General features: G+C 44.1%; 1 protein-coding gene across 2 annotated transcripts in view; it reads left to right on the forward strand.

Moving 5' to 3' along the window:
• Positions 1–24,802, forward strand: part of NT5E (5'-nucleotidase ecto) — a 46,677-nt gene that overhangs the window by 18,316 nt on the left and 3,559 nt on the right. Inside the window, exons 4-8 of one of the 2 annotated variants that reach the window (XM_074948063.1) lie at positions 926–1,123; positions 8,353–8,507; positions 10,097–10,205; positions 12,037–12,186; positions 20,634–20,834. In XM_074948063.1, the coding sequence (XP_074804164.1) occupies positions 926–1,123; positions 8,353–8,507; positions 10,097–10,205; positions 12,037–12,186; positions 20,634–20,834 (813 nt within the window). Of the gene's footprint in view, positions 1–925; positions 1,124–8,352; positions 8,508–10,096; positions 10,206–12,036; positions 12,187–20,633; positions 20,835–24,802 lie in introns of those variants that run through there. The other variant, XM_074948065.1, reaches the window with a different exon arrangement.

A 24,802-nucleotide genomic window follows, 5' to 3' on the forward strand; every position in this document is an offset into this window, starting at 1 on the left:
AAAAATTTTACTTTGGCAGAGTCAAAGATTCTGCTTTGATTTTTGGAAATGCATACTTTGGCAGACTGGCTACAAACATGCACTTGAGTCTTCTAGCAGCATTACAATTACATCTGGGAACTGTTCCAGGAGCTCCATTGGTCCTGCCCAACGTTCACAGAAGTATTTGTAGCTGGCAGAAGATAGCTGACTCGGGGACCCAAAGTACAATTGTTGTTCTTCCCGTGTTTTCACAAATTATGTGGCAACTGGAATCTGGGACTGGAATGCTTTTCGTAGTGAGGTGATTTTCGGTAGAACCTTCAGACAAAAGTTTAATTAAAAGGAGTTTAAAAAATTAGGAGGTGTTACTGTTTCTTACGTTATCCTCTGTAAACATATATTTTTAATGAAACAGAATCTAAGCCTTCAACTGAGAAGTGTGCGTGGAGCTTTGATAAGCCTCTTCTCCTTTTTGGATGAATATCTTATACAAAAGTACAAAGTCCATCTCATCAAGGAATAATATGATGACGTAGTAATTTGGTTTGGAGGACTCACCTGCTTAAATTTATGCTTTTTGGGCTTCATGGTTCCCGAAAAATGTCACCTGAGAAGCCAAGTTATCAATAAAGCAGAAGGCAAAAATCCAACAATTTATATATGATGGAAAAATCATTGTTCTTTTAAAGTTTTCTCAGTTAATTGCTGTGAGTTAGAGATCTTACAGCGAAGTAAGAGGTTAAAATCAACTCAACTTTTTCACTTCTACAAGGAGAAAATACACCCTTGCACTCAAGTCCTGAAGAACCTTATTTTATTTCCAAATTATTACTTAATAGATATTAAATATTGCATATATTCTTTTAAGGAAGAAAAACATATTTGAAAGTCCTTACTGATAATTTTCTGAAGATAAAATACTTGTGTGATTATTTTGTTTCAGGCCTCCCACCTTCCAGTGAAATGCCAGCTGGCAACTATCCATTCCTGGTGGAGTCAGATGATGGGAGGCAGGTGCCAGTGGTACAAGCCTATGCTTTTGGAAAATATCTTGGTTATTTAAATGTAACATTTGATGATCAAGGAAAAGTAATTAGTACATCTGGAAACCCTATTCTGCTAAATAGCAGTATTCCTGAAGGTATGTGAAACAGAGATGTGAGTTCCTATAGATCACCCAGCTAAACTTTTAGCTTTATTGCTTTTTTTAAAAGTAAAGTACAATGCTACAGGAGAATTTAGCATTCCTCTTAATTTGGTCATCTTTGGCATCAAGTTCTGGCTACATTATAATGCTATAACCTGCTTTCTTCACTGACTCCTCTCAGCAATCAAACAAGTTTCCAGTTTATCACATTTCAGGTGTTCGGGTTTTTTTGGGTCTATGTAAAATCACTAATAGCTTCCTCATGACATTCAGGTGATATATTTCCATGACATTTAGCATTTTTAGGAGACTCTATAAACATTTAATCTTAATATTGCTTAAATGGGCATGAAGAGTAAACTAACATCTTATCCCATAAGGATGGTTCCTTCAGAACAGAGTTTCGAGCAGGATGGGGAACTCTGGACTCTTGGGGAACTCTGCACTTGGTTTGTGGACAAAGAAAGGGCTTTGATCTCTGAGGTTATCAAGCCAGCACTTTTCTTAAGCATTTCAGTTCACTCTAATTGTAAAAACAACTAAGTAGTTTTATGTGGGTTGCTCATGACCTTTTAAATACATTCAGGCAAAGCGCATCAATGTGCAAATGTAATATACAAAAAAAACATGTTTTTCATCAAACATCATAAAACTATGAAGGAGGAAAATCCTTCCGTGGTTTGTTTTGTAAATAGATCTCTCATACTTTCAGCCCAGCCACCCTGTTTATTTGTTTCATTTAGTGGTTGCTTCCTGTCTGATGTACAGATTACGAGTTCTCTGGGTGTGTATTCTTTGTTGCTTATCTGTTCGTTGCCTTCTACAGTGGGGCCCTGATCGTGGGTTGGAGCTCTTAGGCACTACCAGCATATAAATAGAAGAAAAGGTCATTTCAAAATTGACAGGGTGTTTCAGCTTTGCCAGTCACATGGTTTTCACAAATTTAATGAGTTTAATTAAACCAAGCCTTGAACATTATAGTAATTCTGCAATGTCAGTGAATGTTATAATTCAGACTACTAGATATTTGCATGGTGAAGTATGCTTAATGTTTATATGTTGCTTGCAAATTAACCTTGTAACATGCCAAATGATGTACACAATACAAAATCATCAGAGAAATTGTATGATGGCTGTATCCAAGTTATGTTTGGTTTCTGAAAATAAACCATCAATTTGCTACTAATAGGACAGCTATGCATATAAAATTAATTCCTAGTTGAGTAATCCTATATGGTTATTTGGGTGATTATTGGTATGATTGTTCAGTGTTGAAATATGCAAATAGTGTTTTAAACAAATTTGTAAGGTAGTGCTGCTATAACTAGGAGTAACTGAGATCATAAGTAAGAGAAAATTTAGTTTGAATATTTTAAAAAAAAAAACAACCCTCTGCTGGACTGTGCAATGAGTCTATCCATCTCCCCAAGGACGTGGTAGAAGTCCCATTCACTGGCAATTTAAAACAAGACTGGGCAAAAGTAATTGTAAATGTACTACAGGGAATAATCCTGCAGTGGCAGGGGATCAATTCACTCACCTAACTGTATTTTCCCCTATTTCTAGGTTTTATGATGATGAATATTGTAATCTTCTAACAATTAGGATCCTCTGTAATTTCCCTCATCATTGGATTTCATGTAAAGTAAATTTTGATATTGTTCAATGAGGTCTCATGCAAGGAAAGGTTAATATATTTTAGAATCACTATGGAGCAAATTTTCCATAAAATTTGTATGAACGTAGGGGTCTAATTAATGGAAGACTTGTTCTTTGAGACGTGACGCTCATGTCCATTCCATGCTAGGTGTGTGTGCGTCATGGGCACAGTTGCCAGAGATTTTTCCCTGCGTGGTAGCCATTGGGCCGGCTCTAGTGCCCTCTGGAGTTGCGTGCACATGCACCAGTATAAGGGGTGCCTCCGGCCCCACGCCCTCTCAGTTCCTTCTTACCGTCCATGATGCTTGCCTGGAATGATCCTTCTTCATCTTGCAAGGCTTCTTTCCCAGAAGTGGTTTGGACTTCTCTGTCATATATTGTATAGTTATTGGACTTAGTATGTATAGTTTAGTTTATGTAATACCGTTAACAGTTGTCCCTGTCATCGAGGGGTTGGGCATGCCCCAGTCCCCGGGCTTCAAGCTGTGTGCATCCTGATGCCAGTGAGTGACCCACACTCTAGCTGTCTAAAGATTCCTCGGGGAATCTCACGTTAAAGAGAAGTGCCAGATCTGCAGGTGCTTCAAACCGTGCACACAAAAGGACAAGGATATCCGTCTAAAAGCCTTATTCATGGAGGCAGCCCTCGGACCAGTCTTGGACCCGAGCCACTCTGAATTGGCGCCAAGCACTTCATCTTCTACGCGAAGCGCTCCCCGTTACCATTCTCCATCCTTGGTGCCAAGGAAGAAGCATAAGAAACAGTGCACCGAGAGAGGGCACTCTCCGGTGCCCAAGAGGGATGAGTAGGGAGTGACCAGCATAGTGAGACCCACACTGGGCCACTTGTCCTCCCCAGAGCCACTGATGGCTCTGGTGACTGCTGCCTAGAGCACCAAGTCTCGTCTGGGACCTGCCTCCGACTCCTGGGAGCAGCCGTGGGACCACACGCCTGTAGACCCCTTCGACCCCAGAGGCTTTCCATGCAGCAAAGGACCTGATGTCTCTTCCAATGCCGCTGACCCCTTCAGGCCCCCTGCCAGCCAAGGTGACTGGGGATGGAAGTTCTCAAGGGGCAGTGAGCTTCTGGCACCGATCACTGCTGTGCTGTCAAGGGGCAAACCTTCCATGGTCCCGATACAATGGTTGCCAGCGCCCCGGCACCACCTGGAAGCACGTACTGCGCTGCCATGGGTCTCCAAGGGAAGAATCCTCTTCAGAGTCCGAAAAGGAATCCTTTGCTCCACCTAATTCCTATTGGTACCCAGGCTACACACCGGACTTCGGTACCATCCCCCTAGTTCGTGCATGGCCACCAGGCCCCTAGGGTGGCAGTACTGGAATCCATGGAAGTTCCCCTGGTATTGGGCCCCCCTTCCCACCACTCAGACTTGGTGGTGTCCAAGAGGCAAGCTACCATTTTTTCCTGTCCGGCACTGAACCTTGACTCCGGTACTCACCCTGGTGCTGATGTCCAAGAAATGGCCCCAATGGATGTGGTGGAGGTGGAGGAACAGGAGAAAGCCCCTCCTCTGGTACAGGCCTCTTCCTCGTCATCCTGGATGGGCCAGTTGCAGGCCCTAGTAATCCACTCCTGCCAGATGACTTCAGGGCCCACCAAGAGCTCCTGAAAAGGGTCGCTGCAAACTTGGGACTAGACATCAAGGAGCTCACGGAGTCTGTACACAGCCTAATTGACATCTTGGCTGCAGCGACTCCCTCCAGAGTGGCCCTGCCCGTTAATGAAGTGATGATGTGACCCATCAGGGCACTATGGCAGACTCCTTCTCTGCTCCCCACCTCAAAAAGGGCAGAGAAGAAATACTATGTCCAAGCCAGTGGGTTTGAGTACCTTACTCAACTCCCCCTCCCCTGGGGTCCCTGGTAGTGTTGGTGGCAAATGAGTGGGACAGATGGGGCAGTTGAGTGCTACCCCCAGACATCGAGGCCTGTTGGGATGTAAGGTTTATTTGATGGGCAGCTTCCAGTTGAGTATCTCCAAGCAGCAGGCTCTGCTGGAAAGATACAATTTTAACCTGTGGGACTCATTGTCCAAATTTAAGAATTGCCTGCCACAGGAGTTGAGGCAGGAGTTCACAGCCATCCTAGAGAAGAGCAAGGCAGTGGCCAGGATCTCCCTCCAGGAGGCTCATGATGCGGCTGACTCAGCAGCCAGGACTATGGCGTCAGCGGTCACCATGAGGTGCTGTTCATAGCTTCATTCATCAGGCTTCCCTCACGAAGTGGAGCAGTCCGTCCAGGACCTCCCCTTTGAGGGTACGTCCCTGTTCTCTGAACAGACGAATTCCAAGCTTCATGGCCTCAAGGGCCACCCTTCGCTCCTTGGGCCTTTACATGTATCCTGCCTCCAGGAAGCATTTTAGGCCCCAGCAGCCTCCCAGGTTCATGGCACCTCCAAGACCCCTACAAAAAAAAAAAGAAGGGTTATAAGCAACGCCAATCCCTACCTTCTACCTCTGCCTCTGTCGGGCTTGCATAGTTATCCCAGCAGGGCCAGGCAGGCCTTTTGAAGGTACGCCTGAGGATGGTATACCGGTCTCGACACCAGATCAATCCCCCATTTTGTTTTTGGCCTCCTTTCACCCTTCAGCCTAGTGTGGTCATATATAGCATCAGACCGTTGGGTGCTCAGCCCTATAACAGTTGGTTTCACCCTCCAGTTTTCTTCCACCGCTCCCCCCACCCCTCTTCAGTGACCTTTCTCAGGAGCAACTTCTTGTCCAGGAGGTGCGAGCCTTTTTATGTGTAGGGGCCATAGAGCAGGCTCCTCAATACTTGAGAATGGAAGGGGTTTTACTCCCAATATTTCCTAATCCCGAAGCCCAAGGGGGCGGTCTATGGCCCATCCTGGACCTGTGTCACCTCAACAAATATCTCAAACTGAGGTTCCGCGTGGTCTCCCTAGCCTCTTCATTCCCTCCCTGGATCCAGACTGGTACGCTGCCCTCGATTTAAAGGACACTTATTTCCACATCTCAATTTTCCATGGTCACAGGAGATTTCTCAGGTTTGTAGTGGGTCAGTGCCACTACCAATACACTGTGCTTCCCTGTGGCCCGTTGGCAGCCCCACGAGTCTTCACGAAATGTATGGCAGTGGTAGCAGCCTCTCTCAGATGTTGAGGCATGCAAGTCTACCGGTACCTTGACAATTGGCTGATCGAGAGTCACTCATAAGCTCAGGTCCAGCACAGCATCAGTACAGTATGGGCCACCTACCAGGCCCTGGGTCTGTTGATAAACGAGTGGAAGTCAACTCTGGTCCTGATTCAGAGAATAGAATTCATCATGGCAGTGCTCGATTTCACCCAGACCAAGGCCTACCTACCAGAGCCAGATTCTGAGCTATGTCAGACCGGATCTCCAATGTCACGACCCTCCCAGTAACAACCGCTCATGTCTGCCTCAAACTATTGGGACGCATGGCGGCATGTACCTATGTGGCACAGTACCCAAGGATGTGCCTCAGACCCCTCCAGATGTGGCTGGCGTCAGTCTACTCCCCGAGAAGACATCACCTAGACTCAACACTCATGATTCCACCCCCCCGTCATCTCTTTGTTGACCTGGTGGAGAGACCCAGGATCAGTAATGGTAGGCGTACCCTTTGCTGCCCCTCAAACATCCATTACTCTAGTCTGAGATGCATCAGACCTGGGGTGAGGAGCCCACCTTGCCAGTCTCAGGACTCAAGGCCTCTGGTCCCAGGAGGAACTTGCCCTGCATATAAATGTCAGGTATGCTTGGCTTCCCCAGATCTCAGGCAGCGTGGTGCAGGTCCTGATGGACAACACTGCATCAGTGTTGTCCATCAGCAAGCAGGGAGGAGCACTGTGCCTTCAGCACTGTGCCAGGAGGCCCTCCAGCTATGGGACTTTTGCATGAAACACGCCATTCACCTTGAGGCATCACATCTCCCAGGAGCCCAAAACGCCGTGGCAGATCACCTCAGCAGATACTTTCTTCTCACCACGAGTGGTCTCTTTACCTGGAAGTTGTCAGTGTCATCTTTCAGAGGTGGGGGCCTTCCCTGGAGGACCTGTTCGCCACAAGGCAGAACAGGAAATGCCATCAGTTCTCCTCACTGAATGGGCACAGCATTGGCTACCTTTCCGATGCTTTCCAGCTCTCAGGTGTAGACCACCTACTGTATGCCTTCCCACCAATTCTATGGGTTCACAAGGTCCTCCTGAAAATCAAACAGGACAAGGCAAGTGGAAACGTTTCACTTGTTGGGCCTCTGAGCTGAACCTCTCTCCACCCCAATCTTCTCTGCAGTCAACCATAGACTATCTGCTACACCTAAAACATCAGTGTCTCTCTCATATATTAAGGTTCACCTGGCAGCCATCTCTGCCTTCCACCCTCCGTAGTGAATGGCAGAATGGTGTTCTCCCACAAGATGATGGCTCGATTTCTCATGGGGCTGGAAACACTCTACCCTCAAGTTACCCCTGCGGACCTAAACCTGGTCCTGTCAAGGCTCATAGGGCCACCCTTTGAATCATTAGCATCATGCTCTCTACTGCTCCTCTCCTCGTGATAGGTCACCACCTTGGTGGCAATTACCTCAGCCAGAAAGGTCTCTGAGATCAAAGCTGTGATGTCAGAATCCCCTTAAACGGTGTTGTCCAAGGACAAGGTCCAGCCTTGCCCCCATCCACCCTTCCTACCAAAAGTGGTGTTACAATTCCAGAACAACTAGGACATTTTTCTACTTCGTCTTCCCAAAACCTCACAAGACCCACAGAGGAACGGTGCCTTCATACGTTGGATGTAAGGTGGTCCCTCGCCTTTTATATTGAGAGAATTAAGTCCTTCTGCAAGTCCACCCAACTCTTTGTAGCAGTCGTGGAAAGACTGAGAGGGGTACCCATGTCATTCTAAAGAATCTCATCCTGGATAACTGCCTGTATCTGAGCTTGTTACGAGCAGGCAAAAGTTCTACCTCCAGGCACAGTGACTGCTTGTTCCACAAGAGCCCAGGCTTTGTTGGCAGGATTCCTTGCACAGGTACTTATCCAGGACATTTGCAGAGCTGCGACCTGGTTGTGTGTTCAGACCTTCACTTCTCACTACGCCATCACCCAGCAGGCCTGCAATGTGCCGGTTTTGGGAGAGCAGTGTTGCAGTCAGCATGTCCATGAACTCCAAGCCCACCTCCAGGGGTACTGCTTATGGCAGTTGACTCATGTAATAGACATGAATAAGCACTTTAAGAAAAAACTGTTACTAACCTTTTGTAACTGTTCTTCAAGATGTGTTGCTCATGTCCATTCCATGACCCACCCTCCTGCCCCTCTGTCAGAGTTACCGGCAAGAAGGAACTGAAAGGTGCGGGGTTGGGGGTGCCCCTTTTACCAATGCATATGCGCATGACTCCTGAGGGCGCTAGTGCCGGCCCAACGGATACCACTGAGCGGAAAAACCTCCAGTAACTGTGCACACACACCTAGCAATGGAATGAACATGAGCAACACATCTCGAAGAACAGTTACAAAAGGTTAGTAACCATTTTAACCTCATTCTATGCTTCTATTTTAGATAGAGTCTTGAGAGAAGAAGTTGACAAGTGGAAGATACAGCTAAATAATTTTTCTGCCCATGTGATAGGAAAAACTATAGTTTACCTAAATGGTACAAGTCAGGCATGCCGTTTCCAAGAATGCAACATGGGAAATTTGATTTGTGATGCCATGGTAAGAAACCACAGACTATAATTTAATCTGAATTAGTATTTGAGGGCTTTGGGACAATTCAACTTTACTGGACTCTAGAGAGTTCTATGATTCTTAGGGTTTTGTATTGCTTTCATGTTAAAGACTGGCAGTAGTGAGATCCCTAGCGGAGTTCATAGAATTCTGTGGCAGCAGTTACTCCTTTTAGAAGTGTTTGACATAGAAGATCTACCAGTTCCTGGATAGGTCTGGAATGTGCTTAGTTCTCCCTTTTGGACTTGATCCTGAGAGTCTCAAAACTCCCACAATACCCATTAAAGTCAATGAATAGCTCTCAGGAACTCACTGCTATGCAAGTTTCAGGATGAAACTCCTTATGTGGGGCCAGGGCTGTTCTCAATAGAGCAAAAAAGAGAACAGATCAGAAATTGTTCATTTATCCCTGACACTCGTTGCACAAAGTTGTGTGGATACTGCAAACTCTCTGGGAATAGTCATTTGAATTTTTAATCAAAATTTGCTTTGATTATTAGTATTGTGGATGGTGCCCAATATTCACAGAAGGCCAATTTCTGATTCATAAACAAGTTTTTATGCTGAAAATTTGCTGAAGAACTAAGGCAATTCCAGTACAGTGATGGCTGCTTTCTCTTCCCTTCAGTCACTGTTTGTAATTTATCTGACAAAGATACTAGATTAGTCTGGTAATGTTTATTCTTAAATCAGGCTGATTATTACCTCATTATTCTATAGCAGTCTTTTGATTCTCTTGCTGTGTGTGTTTTCCATTACTTTACTAGAGATAAATGCAGGAGGATCTCGTGCAACCATTCTGACTTAAGTCAGGTCTAATTTGGTCCTCTGAGCAACAGGTATATAGATTGTGCTTTACTTTTTTGGAAAAATCTGCACTCCATTTGCTTTCCTCCAATCTTCTAGTTCTCTACCTTCCCAGGATTTTTAAGGCTGTTTCAAATATTAAATGCTAGTGATACAGTAAGTTGCTCTGTCAGGTCCCTTAATAATCTTGAAGGCACATCATTAGACTGATTTATGTGTTTAGATTTTCTAATTATTCCCCTTCAAGGTTTTAATGAGCAGCTATATTTAAGGTCTCTGACATTGCCTAATCCTTGAGATAGGTGTAAATTATTGCTCTGTATTTCAACATTTTCTGAAATAACACATCACCCTTTACTTTTCCTTTATGACACTGTCTACTAATCATCCCTTCCCTCATTTAGTTTTGGCTTTAGAGGGTGCAATTTAGGTTTCTATCTCCTATAATATCACACTCTGGTTTTCAAAGAATACCAGAGATTGCAGGGAGAAAAGACAGAGGGGCTTATTTTTAAACTTGATTTGTTTGTAAAAATAATAATTAATAAAACTGTGGATGCAGTATTATTAAAAGTTTGTTCTTTAAGATAACTGTAAATGGCACAATTGATTGATTGATTGATTTTCTCCCTAACTGCTAGGGAGAAATACAGGCCTACCAACCTGGAAAAAGCTCCCAGAAACTCAGATTTTGTAACTTGTAAAATTCCTACATATAGATTAAGCAAAGATTAAAAAGTGGTTAAAAATATTTTATGCTAATGTTACAGATTTACAATAATCTCAAACATCGAGATGAAAATACATGGAATCATGTTTCAATGTGCATCATGAATGGTGGTGGGATACGGTCACCCATTGATGAACGCAACAATAATGGTAAGTTAGTTTGTTTAATGATGCTTTCTGTACTGTTGCCTGTACTTTTACATATTTTGCTATCCTGCACTATACCAATTACAAAGAACAGTTTTTCTGGATTCAGGACTATGGCCCTAATCCTGCCAATGCTTATAATTTTTAGTTCGTGTCAGTAGTTTCACTGGAACCACTAACATGCATAAAAGTTAAGCACGATGTATACATAACTGATTCTGAAACACAATCAGAAACAACTAATATCTATATTTCAATGCTTGAGGGTGCACAGTGTAGACCCAGAAGTAACAAATTAATTGAGCAAGCACCAATAGAATACTGGAATTTTTAAGAATAATGAATAATAATCTCTCAATAGAGTTTATCCATTTTAGTATTTTAGGCATTATCAAAATAGAGTTCCACCAACAGATAAAATTGGATCATATAAAAATCTGAAATAAGTTACAGCCATACTACCTCTTGTAAGTATGGCCTAGACACGTAGGCTGCATCTGCACTGAGGCTATTCTCAATTTCTCCCAGTTAGTCTAGCAGTAATGCAGCTGCAGCCATGCTGGCATTGGTGACAGCACTAGCAGGGTTTGGTCACTGATGTTTTTACCACTATGGCTTGTCATTATGCTCAGAAGAAGTGGAGATGGTATTCTTCACTTCCTATTTTAAACTTCTGTAGGGAGGCTATGTCTGTTAGAAACCTCTTATGTTCTGCCACACAGGTAAGTGAATTCTGTATACTCTTATGGTGCCATAAATTCAGTCTAATATTATAAAATCTAAGAACAATTTGTTTTAATGTTGGATAACTCATTCTGTAGGACTGCTATCGCAATTGAAAGCAACTGGATAAACTGGCTAAATTTTGTAAGAACTTCTGTTTTTCTTGTCCCCAGATTGACAGGTAGCCATTTTCCACTTACCTTCTTTCATATGGCAAGAGAGGTGATTAACAACGTTCAAATAACCAAATTCAGAGTAGTGAGCCAGCAGGTAGCGTGGGAAGTGGCGTGGTGTAAATTCTGAGATGTCGCTGGCAAACCATTGAAGCAAGTACTCGTTTACAATGTGTGTCCAGAGTCATTTGTGCACTGTTTCCAGGGTAGGCTGAAGCCTGGAAGTACTTTTTGTGGAGTTGGCAGTAAGGTGATTGCTTGGGACATTGGTATTGTTCCAGAAATCTTTCCTGTGTGCCTCAGGATTGCATGACGATGCTTTAAGGGCTTTAGCCTGATCCGAAAAAGGCTTGTGATATTTCAGGCATATCTTTGGGAAGTTCTGGAAGTCCTCAACAGTGTCTGTGTCCTTCTCCTTGAGAACTTTTGGAAAACAGTCATACATAGCATGGGACAACCTCCTACATTAAGTAGGTACATGTGTAAAGCTGGTCCAATGGTTTTCTGATTCTGTCCCAGACAAGGACTCTTGACAGATTTTTGCATTACTAATCCATACCAGGAGGTCAACAAACTGACCTCTGGTAGCCTTTTGACAATATTCATTGTGTTCATTATTAATATGTAGCAGAAGCACCACATAAAGGTTGTCACCTTGCTCCCATTTCCACTAGTGAAGCTGCAGTACAGGTGGGTTATGTGCATCACAACATAAACAGAGGTAGAAAATCCTTAGATATGTCTAGCTGGCCAGTTTGGAAAACTGAGACACAGATCAAAAGACTGAGTCTATAGTGCTGTACTATTAAATGACACTGCTTCAAATGATACACGGCTTTATAGGTTATGTAGCACACTATTAAGTGATCTTAAACAAGATATGTAAGGTGCTTTATTATGAAGAACATTTGTTTACATAAAGTGTTGTTCTATCCAAGGTACTATTACGATGGAGGACCTGCTTGCTGTGCTGCCGTTTGGAGGTACTTTTGATCTGATGGAGTTAAAAGGCTCCACTCTCAAAGAAGCATTTGAGCACAGTGTGCGCAGACATGGACAAGGAACTGGGGAGCTGCTGCAGGTTGGGGGTTAGTTACTCTCTTTTTTTATTAATTATTATTACTCTTTCCAGTATAGCCATACTTCATGCTGCCCGTATTGGCATTTATACCTCTGGGGAACCAGCTGCACTGCCCCAAATGGAAATGAAATAAAATTGAAAATACCTTTATCATTTATGCTAGTTCTATGCACCATTCTGTTGCACAGCTTCTCTCCTCCTTCATCACCAATGAAATCTAGAGGCAGGTCAGTGTTGTTGCTGGAGACTACAGGACTAACTTCTCCCCCATGCATCCGACGAAGTGGGTATTCACCCACGAAAGCTTATGCTTCAATACATCTGTTAGTCTATAAGGTGCCACAGGAGTCTTTGCTACTTCTCCCCCTTTGTTCAGGCTACCAGATTTTTTGCCTCCGGGAGTGGAACAAGTTGGCAGTTCAATTTCCCCCACCATTTTGGTTTGTTTTTTTTTCATAGATACTAAGGTCAGAAAGGACCATTGTGAGCATCTAGTTTGACCTCCTGCACAACGCAGGCCACAGAATCTCACCCACCCACTCCTGCGAAAAACCTCACCTATGTCTGAGGTATTGAAGTCCTCAAATTGTGGTTTAAAGACTTCAAGGAGCAGAGAATCCTCCAGCAAGTGACCCATGCCCCATGGTACAGATGAAGGTGAAAAACCTCCAGGGCCTCTGCCAATCTGCCCTGGAGGAAAATTCCTTCCTGACCCCAAATATGGCGATCAGCTAAACCCTGAGCATATGGGAAAGATTCACCAGCCAGATACTGCAGAAAATTCTTTCCTGGGTAACTCAGATCCCACCCCATCTAACATCCCATCACAGGCCATTAGGCTTATTTACCATGAATATTTTATTATCAAAATCATGTTATCCCATCATACCATCTCCTCCATAAACTTATCGAGTTTTAAATTTTTTATTTTGTATTCATTGTTGTGCGGCTGCAGCATCAGTCTTCCCCCTCTTCCCCTGGATCAGGTAAATAGCAGCATGGTGGCTTCAACCACATGCACCTGTTGTTCCAGTGCTTCTCTGCAGGACTCCTCTGCCCTCTCAATCCCTGGCTAAAACTAAGTGATGTTCCCTGTGTGAGGCAGCACTTAGATCAGCGTGGGCCACATCTGGCCTGCGAAACCATCCCGCCCAGCCCTTGAGCTCCTGGTCAGAGAGGCTAGCCCCGGCCCCTCCACTGCTGTCCCCCCTCCCCCGCAGTCTCATCTCACACGCTCCGGCCTGCTGCTCCTGCCGGGTAGCGCAGCAGCGTGGCTGCGAGTTCCTGCCACTCTGAGCGGCATGGTAAGGGGGTGGGGAGCGGGGGGGTTGGATAAGGGACAGGGGGTTATGGGGGGCAGTCAGGGGACAGGGAGCAGGGGAGTTGGATGGGGGTGAGGTCCCAGGGAGCGGTGAGGGGCGGGGGTGTGGATAGGGGTCGGGGCAGTCAGGGGACAGGGAGCATATGGGGTGGGGTCCCAGGGGGGCGGTTAGGGGCAGAGGTCCCTGGAGGGGGCAGTCAGGGGACAAGGAGCAGGGGTGGCGTTGGATGGGTTGGAGGTTCGGAGGGGGGCAGTCAGGGGACGGGGGCAGATAGGGGGCAGGGACCAGACTGTTTGGGGAGGCACAGCCTTCCCTACCCAGGCCTCCATACAGTTTCACAACCCCGATGTGGCCCTTGGGCCAAAAAGGTTGCCCACCCCGACTTAGATGCTCTACTGAGGGCAAATTGTGCCCTGCCTGTTCCCAACCAGCTGAGCCCCGTGCTGCCAGATACAGAGCTCAGAGTCAGACCAGCAACTCGTGTCCCCACCCTGCCCCAAGGAGCTGTGACTCCATTGCAGAAAAGCCCTGAGCATCTGGGGAGAGAGAAGGATGCTACCCAGCCAGCTCAGGAGGTAGGTTGCTCAACGGACCTGGGCCAGAGGGAGAAACCCCCCTGAAAGGAGCTAAAGTCCCTCCCTGACCCCCAGCCACTGAAGTGGGGTCTCTTCTCCCTGAGGGAAAGAAAAAAGGCTCCTATAAGCTCTCCTGCTTCCCCCTGTGAATTGAGGGATTCTTATGATGTTCAAAAGTAAGTCTGGCAAACTCCTAATGGGTCCCAAAAAGGCAAAGCAAGCATCACCTTTTCAGCGCAGCAGTTAATATTGTCAGTGAACAATGGCTGCAAACAGGAGTTAAACTCTTCCTTTGCCTTCCCCAAGGCAGTGTCTGCTGGGGCTTTTCTGCTACACAGAGGCTCTTGCAGTGCTCTGTATCATGCTCACCACCTCTTCCCCCACCCTACAGCATGTCTGGGCTAGCAGAGGAGCCCATCCTTCCAGTGCAGTCCTGCCTCAGGAATTGTGGTTGTCTGGCCTTCCACCCACAACCATCACTCTGCCAGGGACAGGGACTCAGATTTCACGCAGCAGCAGAATGGAATTGTGCCTTCTGATCATCAGCCATAAATATGGTGACTAGATAGCAAATGTGAAAAATCAGGACGGGGGTCGGGGGTAATAGGTGCCTATATAAGACAAAGCCCCAAATATCAGGACTGTCCCTATAAAATCAGGACATCTGGTCACCCTAGCTATAAACCCTTGAACTGCCCGAAAATGGCTTGGAAGCTGTAAAGTAGGAAAGAGTCTCTCACTCCCCACCCTCCTCCCCATGACTGTCTCCACATTAAAGCCTTAGAAGTACTTCAGGCAGTCTGACCAGAAGAGATAAGGATTCCACTCCCAACCACTCTGCACCATCATGGGGTTACGGAGGTGTAAGTGTGAGATCCCTTCCCATGTTCACAATGATCCTGACTGATTGCCTGACTGCACGGTGGGGGAATGGGCACCACAGGCATGGGATGTCTAACATGCACTAATGTGCTGCACATTAACTAGTCCACATACACCATTAGTGCTCACGAAGAGATCCCTAGTGTGTGTTAACAGCACTAAGTTAAAGCACACTAGGGCACTTCTCGTGTGCACCAGCAGGGTCCACCCAGACCAAATAATGTGCATCATATTAGTGAATGTTAGAAATCCTAACCTTGTCCTGTCTACACAGTGGTGTAATGGGCAAGATCTGAGTGAAGACCCAAATGGTACTAGACTGCTCCTACTTACTTGGGTGCTGCTAGCGAGGCTGGAGGAGCAATGCAGGCAGCCTTTCAAGCTCCCCTTAGCAAGCTATTCCCCCAATCAAGATGTGTACCAGTAGCCTTCCTTGGTGGTGTGATCCTCCAGACCAGGACAGATACCAAGCTACCTCCCGCCTCTAACATCCAGGGCAAGTACCACGCACACATCACCAAAGAACCTCCCTCCCCCCTCAATAAATAAATAAATACCCTGCAAGACTTTTTCAGTACAGGATGCTAGTGGCTAGCAAGGAACTCATTAATTTAGTAAAATGCCATATTAGATACAGTTTCTTATGGATACCTCCCTAGTACATCATAAGATCCAAATGTTGACTCCTCATTAAAACCAAATGTTAACCATAAATTCCTATATTAAGTCCAAAGGCCAAATGGTATTTTATACAATTGCTCTAAACATGCCTAACAGCCTGAAAATAAAGTCACTACACTCAGTACAGTAACAAAGTATTCATGGACATGATCATTATACTTACAAGTAAGCCAGGCCTAGGTAAAGCCATCTCATTCGGGCAGATCAGGTAGGGTCTGACAAAGAACCCGCAAATTCAAAACTCTTTTTATACCCTTTAACAAACAAGTGATGTCATTGCCAGTTACTGACTTCAGCTAAAAAAACAATTTGAGACCATTCCTTCTTAGTTCCAGTCTTAATTCAGATAAGATTTACAACCACCATTCTTCCCAAGGCCCTTCTGGCCAAAAGTCTTCCATTGTACCTAGCTTCAGATAGGCTCTACTTTTACAATAACACTGGTCTGTGGGGTGGGAATGTTTATGTTGGTTCCTTTTTAGACAGAGTCCCTGTCTTATTTAAAACCACCTGCAGTCACCCTTATCAGCCAGAGGCCTTCTTTTTAGAAGCATTCCCTTATCTCAGTTATTCTTTGAGCCAAATATCCTATCTACTTCATTCCTTCTGGCCTTATCACTCATGGTTTTCAAGGCCCCCCTTCTGCTTGTGAGTCAGGGCCTTTCTTTGCAACACGCATATATTTCCTTAACAACACTTAAGCTGACTCATTCTTCAATTTCATATTTATAGTACAAACAGAAACTTCCAAGGAAACCTAGGTAGGTTTTCTTCCAAACCAACAGAATCCTCAGCATGACGGGGGGAAAAAAGCATTTGTGTACGAGAGCTTACAATTCCACCATAAGATTCTTCCTTCTGATTCATCCTCTGCATCCCGAGTCTTAAGTGGCTGTTAGTAGTTACAGCAAAGCACAGGTCACACATTAATCCTATACCCCTGCATAGATAGCATACCAATCAGTACCCTGTGCAGGGAAATTGACCACTAGGCCTGACCATCCCCATCACAGTTTCTGATAGTCTGAGCTGTGGCTAGTGGTTGGAGCCAGGGGGACAGAGCCAGGATCAGGAGTCCAGAACAGTGTTGGAACAAGGCCAGAGTAAGAGCAAGGCAGGGACAGGATGAGGAACAAGGCTGGAGCAAGAGCAAGCCTGGAGCAGACTAAGGCTTGTGGATTCTGTTTCCGCTATCAGGTACAGAAGAGTTCCAACTCATGAAGTGATGGTGAGCGGACTGAGTTGCTGTTTCTCTTGTGAGGCTGTCCTGAGAGTCACCAAACCAACTCCAGGCATGTAGCTTGGCTGGAAACTAGCACAGAAATGAGTCATCTACGCATGTGGTTTAATCAGGCTCTGGTTCAGGGATGACTCATCACCTTACACAGACTCAGTCATAACTGGAAAGCTGCTGGAAAGGATTCATAGCTACAAGTCCTTCAAAATCAAGAAGAGCTTTTGATCCCAATGCAGAAAATTGCTCACCCAGATGTCAAAACAGACATGGCCCTGGCTATAATTTTACCATAATGGTAAAGATTTGCAAAGATCCAAAACTTTGCATCAATCACATCCTGAGGGGGTCATCAGTAGCCAGTTATCTCCAATGAGTAGGATTGCTGGTATTGTGCATCAGCTCCATCCCCTGAGTAGGTTTCTGAAAATGTGCCTGAAGAAATTCTTTGAGGACCTAGAAACATGCTATTGATGCAGTGGAAAATGAGGTGTCATTCTGAGATCACATCTGAAGGCCCCTTTGTGCGCAGATGGGTGCAAGCAACATGCTGAGAGTCTACCCAATTTTCACTCTAGACCTTGCATACTCACTCTGGAAGCAAGCCTGAGCGGGGAGCATATTTGGAAGACAGACTTTCAAAATCACAGAGTACACATCCCTTTAGTTCACTTTGATAGCACTGTCAGAATGTGTCTGGACAAAAAACTAAAAACCACAAACATGGTCATATGGAATTGGACCAATAGTCCATTAAGTCCATTATTGTCTATGACAGTGTGACAGTGGCTAGTCCAGCTGCACCAGTAGAAGGTGTAAGAGACCACCTAGCAGGCATTCACGGAGAAGTCTCTTACTACCTTCCATTCAAGGTTGTCTTATGATTGATTGTATCCCTTCCAAAACCAGGGAGTAACCAGAACTCAAAGTTTCTCTGTGGGAATGGAAATAATGTCCTGGTTAGAAAGCAATCTGCTGTCTTTCAGGACAGCTTACATAAAGCTAAAGGGAGAGCTGAAGGTCTCCATTGGCCCAGAAGGCACTTTGGACTTGCTAGATAGTCAAGGACCCCACATTGTACCTGATGAAGAGACCAAATCTCTTGAAGCAGAGATTCCTTCATTCAGACCAGGAACACTTACAATTAACAGCCTGGGCATCAGAAGAAAAGTGTAGTTCAGCATGGATTCTCCATTACAGTTTGGTATCTTGACAGAACTCAGCCAGGACGTCTCATGTATTGATCTGGTCAAATGTATGTTTCTAATGCAAGGGGAAGCAGCAGAAACTGCCTCTTTGTGCAGTGCCCAGCACATCGGGGTCCTAACCTCTTGATGCTATGGTGATGCACATTAAAATAGTTGCAAAGTCCTGGTGATCTGAGCTACATTAGGGTTTCTTCAGGATGATAGGCTGGAGTCCTACAGCCCAAGCACCATAAAAACAGGTACCAGCCCTAGTGGCATTCTGTAGGTAGGCTCACTGGACTCTCCATTTGAGTATCATCAGATGCCAAAATGAGTCAGTGACACATTAGACCAGTCCTGTGGCTGGTTTTAATAATTGCCATTACCTCTGAAAGGCAAGCTTTGGAATTTGTTGCTCAATCTATACAAGAACCACACTGATGTTGTCATGAAGAAAAGGTTATTCTTAGAACTCCAGAACCTTTTCTATTCAAGGTAAGTTCTTTCCACAGTTTCCGGGAGATAGTGCCATCATTTTGGCCGTCCAAAAAGCCAGGGCCTTAGGGCCTCAAGTTTGCCACAGGCAAGACATTAAATTCTGCACCAGTTAGCATGCTGACCGTCTGGGAAACTATTCCCAGAAGTCCCTGTGGGCACTGGGGAATACATGTCTGAGCCTTATCTGAGGAAGACGTGCAAAGTAAGTTTCCATTCCTCCACTGCGGCATCCTTTGATAGGAAGGTGCTACTAGGTTGATTCCCATGTAACTCGTTAGCTTTCAAATCTCTTGCTTTATATAGTAAGAGCATCCATCCCTGCCTATTATTCTATGTAATAAGGATGAGCAGAGTTTTTTAATTATTCCTAAAATTGGGGGTTAGACTAGATGACCCTTGTGGTCCCTTCTAACCCTATGATTCCCTCCCCCCACTTCTAGGATTTACTACTTACTACTTCCCATTAATGATGAATGAGGACAGAAGCTGTGAAACAGAATAAGAAACTTCTTACCAGATAATTTTTTCTGTTAAAAACTTTTCTCTGAATTCAGCCTGGCTTGATAATCTGGTAAATGACCAGAATACAAAATTGAAAATTTTCTCTGAAGGGTGACTTAGACATATATTGTCTTAACGTTAATTAATACACTATATCAAGTTGTTCTCTTAATGCTAATAATAGGTTGTTGGAGCATTTCTCTAGCTTTGGAACAACTCTTCAAGTGGCCTGATCTGAAGGGCAGGGCTTAGTTCTAGAGCCTTCAGCAACAACACTGGACCACCTCCAAATACCATAGATGGGGGGCATTAACCCGTTAGTAATAAATGAGGATAGAAACTGCTAACAGGAAGAGAATGACCAGATAAGAAACATCTCATTCATGTCTGTTCAAATAAGAACGTTCTTAACTATCCTGAGGAGACGTGGGAGCATCTGCACCAGATTCTGTAATACATCTTGTGCTGTAGCAGTTCCAGAGCAGTGGGTAGGGTACTCACGTTTATTTCAATAATCTGTTTGTTATAGCAATGGCTTGACTGGCACTTTTGACTAATTAGGGTGCCTGCCTCTAAGGAGGGTAAAATGACATTCTGCTTAAAATTCTGTCTGGATTCCCTGCAGACTCCTATTTCCTGTTTTCAGTCCTTTGGTAAACAAACTGCGCTAAATCAGTCCAGTGGATTACCTCAACTGTCCTTTCTCTCATCAGTTTGTCACAGTGTCACTGTGCTATGATCTGACTGTGAGGTACCCTAATAACTAGATTGATTGGATTACTAATCCTTTTGAAGGGAATTGTTTCCTATACTAGATCGGCGATTATCTTGACCTATTTGTACTTCCTTTAATGCTAGCTGTACTGCTCACTCATGCTGCTGCCCTCATATTAAAAGACACACCTTAATGTAATTGCATGGTTGGTAGGTTTCATTGTATGGCTCTGCATTTTAGTACTGTATTAATGAGTTGTGGCCGGAGTTACACCATCACTACTTAAACTTCCATACATAGTGTACAATGAGGCCAAGAAGTCCATAGAGCCTAGATCAATTTGAGTTTGTAGCTACGGTACAAAAAGAATGAAGAAGATAGCCATTATCTGTAATAACCATAGTGTTGGCATAGTTGTCAGCATGTGTCTTCATACGAGCTCATTTCAACCAGGAAGATAATAGTATGTAAACAAATGCATGACAAGGAGACAGACTAGGAACAAGGTGAGGAGGGGAGGTGTCTGACCTCCCATATCATAATCTCACCAATGAACTGTTTGTGTGTGTCAGCAGCCAGGAGGGAACCGGGAAAAGAAAAAGGGTATGGAGCTTGAGCTGGGATGCTCCCTCTGTTCTCACTGTTCCAGTAACCATGAATTTTCTGGAGTAAAGAGTAAGACCTGATTTGTGTGTAAGAGGGGGACAGGGCAGGAAGCTATTTACAATAAGAATGTTCTCTTTTAAAAGTCAGGCCTAATTCTCACATGCGGAAGTGTAGTCAGTTTAACGATTTTATGGATCTGAGGTGCTCCATTGGGGCTATTTAAAGTGATGTCTAAAAATGTGTTTTCTCCTAGGCATTCACATGGTCTACGATCTTTCCAGACCACCAGGAAGCAGAGTTGTCAGTATAGAAGTTCTTTGCACAGCCTGTAGAGTACCAGCCTATGTACCACTCCAAATGGATGAAACGTACAAAGTGATTCTTCCTTCTTTTCTGCAGCAGGGAGGAGATGGATATTCTATGCTAAAAAATAAATCACTGAGTCACAATCAGGGTAAGCATAGGCACTCCCTATTGAACATGTAGCAAGCTATTAGCTGTGTAGTGGACATCGAAGACTAACATCCCCCTAGTTTTAAGAATGTTAAAGATGTTCTATAGTACGAGACCACACGGCTGAATCTTAAATAGAATGGATATAATTTGCTTTTGAGTCGCTGAACACTGAGGGCTAATCATCCAGATTTAACTCCATCTCTTTCAGTTGATAAGTGTTAAGCCAGATCCTGAGACTTCCACTGAAATCAGCATCTCTCAGAATCAGGTTCTCTGGCTGCATGTAACAGCTTAGTTTAGCACAGAGCAGGAAACAGTGTCACTAACGTATCATTTTACGGAAATAAGCAGAAGCATGCCGGAGGGGCCATAGGTGGTATCTGCACTAGGTACACCATGCAGCTTGTAATAAACGAAGAGAGAGTGGCTGCTTTCATCTACACCTCAAACATGCTACCAACTAGAAATATATTTGCTCAAGTAGCTTTTACCAAAAAGGTTAGTCCAAAATCTAAAGGAGAGTCTGTTGTGTGTGGAACACCAAAGCTGCATCGCCAGGTACTGAGGCATCCACTGGACAACATGGAAACAAGTTATAGAAAGGGAGGAAAAAGAATCCTTATGCCGTACATAACAGAGCCGGCATTTTAAAAGCTGGCGCTGCGTCTTTTGCTCCTATTGGAGCCTTGTATCAGATTATGACTAGTCACGTACGAGTATATAGCATCAACACACAGCTGATGGTACCAGAATAGAAGCCAAGCCAGCACCAGAAGGAAAGAAAATGAATGGATTTTTCTAACACCATTTTAAAACAGCATTTAAGTGTTTACCAAGTACACTACTCTGCCCTGTATAGCTGCCATCCAAATCTGTTAGGAAGAAAAACTTTTAAAGGATTTAATGTTTAACATATATAGTTAACAGCCACTTATTTATTCAAATTCATTTCTGAAGATACACAAAGGACAGAGCCTCCCATAAAACAGAGTACCCGGGTAAAGGCATGCTTTAGATCTAGCACAAGTTTTCATTTGGTCTGTAATGTTATCTGACTTTGATGGGTCTCCCAGTTCCAGACTGGCTACTGTCCTGTTAGCTCAATCCACAAAAATATAAAGAAAGTTCCCTTTTGATTTTCAACGAAAGGTGATGCCATTTTAGATTTGGTATTGGTGAGTAGTGAGGACCTCATATAAGAATTGATTGTAGAGGACAACCTTGTTTTGAGTGATCACGTGCTAATTCAATTTAAACTAAATGGAAGGATAAACAAAAATAGATCTGCAGTAAGGGTCCTTGATTTCAAAAGAAGGGAATTGGTTAGGGAAGTAAACTGGACTGAAGCACTGAAAGATCTGAATGTGGAGGAGGCTTTGAATTACTTAAGTCCAAAGCTGCAGAAACTATCTGAAGCCTGCATCCCAAGCAAGGGGAAAAATTTGTAGGGAAGGGTTGCAGACCAAGCTGGTTGAGTATTTCAAACAGGTGATTAAAAGAAAGCAGAAGGCCTACAAGCAATGGAAGCTGGGAGGGATCAGTAATGAAAGCTACTTCTTGGAGGTCAGAGAGTGTAGGGATAAAGTGAGACCTGCCCAAAGTCCAGCAGAGTTGGACTTTGCTAAGGAAATTAAAACTAATAGTAAAAGGTTTATAGCCATATAAGTACGGGAAGAAGTGGTGGGACCGCTGAGGATGGGGTGGAGATGAAAGATTATCTAGGCATGGTCCAAATATTTTGCCTCCGTTTTTAATGAGGCAAATGAAGAGCTTGGAGTAGTGGCAGGGTGGCTAATGGCAATGAGGATATGGAGGTTGAAATTACACATCTGAGGTGGAAGTCAAACTCAGATAGCTTAATGGGGCTAACTCGGGGGGTCTGGATAATCTCCATCCAAGAATATTAAAGGAACTGGCACATGAAATTGCAAGTCCAATAGCACAGATTTTAATGAATCTGTAAACTTGGTAGTTGTTCCCTATGTCTGGAGAATTGCTAATATAGATCCTATTTTTAAGAAAGGGGGAAAAATGTGATCTAGGAAACTACAGGCCTGTTAGTTTGACCTAAATTGTATTCAAGGTCTTGGAACAAATTTTAAAAGAGAAAGTAGTTAAGGACATAAAGGTGAACGATAATTGGGATAAAATACAACATGGTTTTACAAAAAGTAGATAATGCCAGAGCAACCTGATCTTCTTTGAGAAGATACCTGGAGTTTTTTTTAAGACAATAGAAATGCAAATTTTATCTCCCTGGATTTCACTAAGGCATTCAATACAGTTCCACATGAGAAATTACTAAACTGGAGAAGATGGGGGTTAATAGGAGACTTGAAAGGTGGATAAGGAACTGGTTAAAGGGGAGACTACAATGGGTCATACTGAAAGGTGAACTGTCAGGCTGGAGGGAGGATCCTCAGGGAATAATGGAGTTCCTCAGGGAGCGTTCTTGGGACCAATCTTATTTAACATTTTTTATTACTGACTTTGGCACAAAAAGTGAGCTAATAAAATTTGTGGATGACACAGAGGTGGGAGATACTATGAATAGGGGGGAGAACTGTAATATCGTACAAGATCTGGATGACCTTGTAAACTCGAGTAATAGAAATTAGATGAAATTTAATAATACGAAGTGCAAGGTCATGCGTTTAGAGACTAACAAGAAGAATTTTTGCTATAAGCTAGGGACTTATGTCAGTTGGAAGTTACAGAGGAGGAGAAAGACGTGTGTATTGGTTGATCACAGGATGACTATGAGCTGTCAATGTGATGTGGCTGTGAAAAAGACTAATGCAGTCCTATGATCCATCAGGTGAAGTATTTCCAGTAGAGACAGGGAAATGTTAGTACCATTATATAAGGCACAGGTGAGACCTCATCTGGAATACTGTGTGCAGTTCTGGTTGCCCATGTTTAAGAAAGATGAATTCAAACTGGAACAGATGCAGAGAAGGGCTACTCGGATTATCTAAGGAATGGAAAACCTACTTTATGAGGGGAGACTCAAAGAGCTTGGCTTGTTTAGCCTAACCAAAGGAAGGCTGAAGGGAGATATGATTGCTCTCTGTAAATACATCAGAGGTATAAATACCAGGGTGGGAGAGGACTTAAAGTTAAGCGCCAGTGTGGACACGAGAACAAATTGGATATAAACTAGCCATCAACAAGTGTAGGCTTGAAATTAGGTAAAAGTTTCTAACCATCAGAGGGGTGACATTCTGGAGCCATCTCTCAAGGGGAGCAGTGGGGGCAAAAACCCTGCAAGACTGAGCTTGATAGGTTTATGGAGGGACTGGTATGACAAGACTGCCTACAATGGCATGTGGCCTATTGGCAACTGCCAGTAGCAAAAATCCCCAACAGCTGGAGATGGGACACTAGCTGGAGAGAGCTCTGAGTTACTACAGAGAATTCTTTCCCATGTGTCTGGCTGGTGGGTCTTGATCACATGCTCAGGGTCTAACTGATCACCATATTTGGGTCGGGAAGGAATTTTCCCCTGAGTCAGATTGGCAGAGATCCTGGGAGTTTTTCATCTTCCCCTTCAGCATAGGGCCTGGGTCACTTGCAGGTTTAAACTAGTGTAAATGGTGGAGTGTCTGTAACTTGAAGTCATTAAACCATGATTTGAGGACTTCAGTAACTAACCAGAGGCTAGGGGTCTGTTAGAGGGGTGGGTGGGTGAGGTTCTGTAGCCTGCAATGTGCAAGAGTTCAGTGGTGGTCCTTTCTGACCTTAGTCTGAGAATCTATGGTTTTTGCATCCCTCACAGGTGGGATCTTTTGAGCCATAGGTATTTCAAAGTCAGTTAATCTATAGTGTCTTTGTGTTCATTAGGTGAACATATTTTGCAATGTTAAAACAACTCCCAATAAAACCCTCTACAGAAATAAATTAACATATTGAAGGAAAATTCACATGGAGTCTGTGTGTACAAGGAAGTGTACAGTTCCTAAACAT

Source organism: Natator depressus, chromosome 3, assembly GCF_965152275.1.
Source record: "Natator depressus isolate rNatDep1 chromosome 3, rNatDep2.hap1, whole genome shotgun sequence".
Lineage (NCBI taxonomy): Eukaryota > Metazoa > Chordata > Testudines > Cheloniidae > Natator > Natator depressus.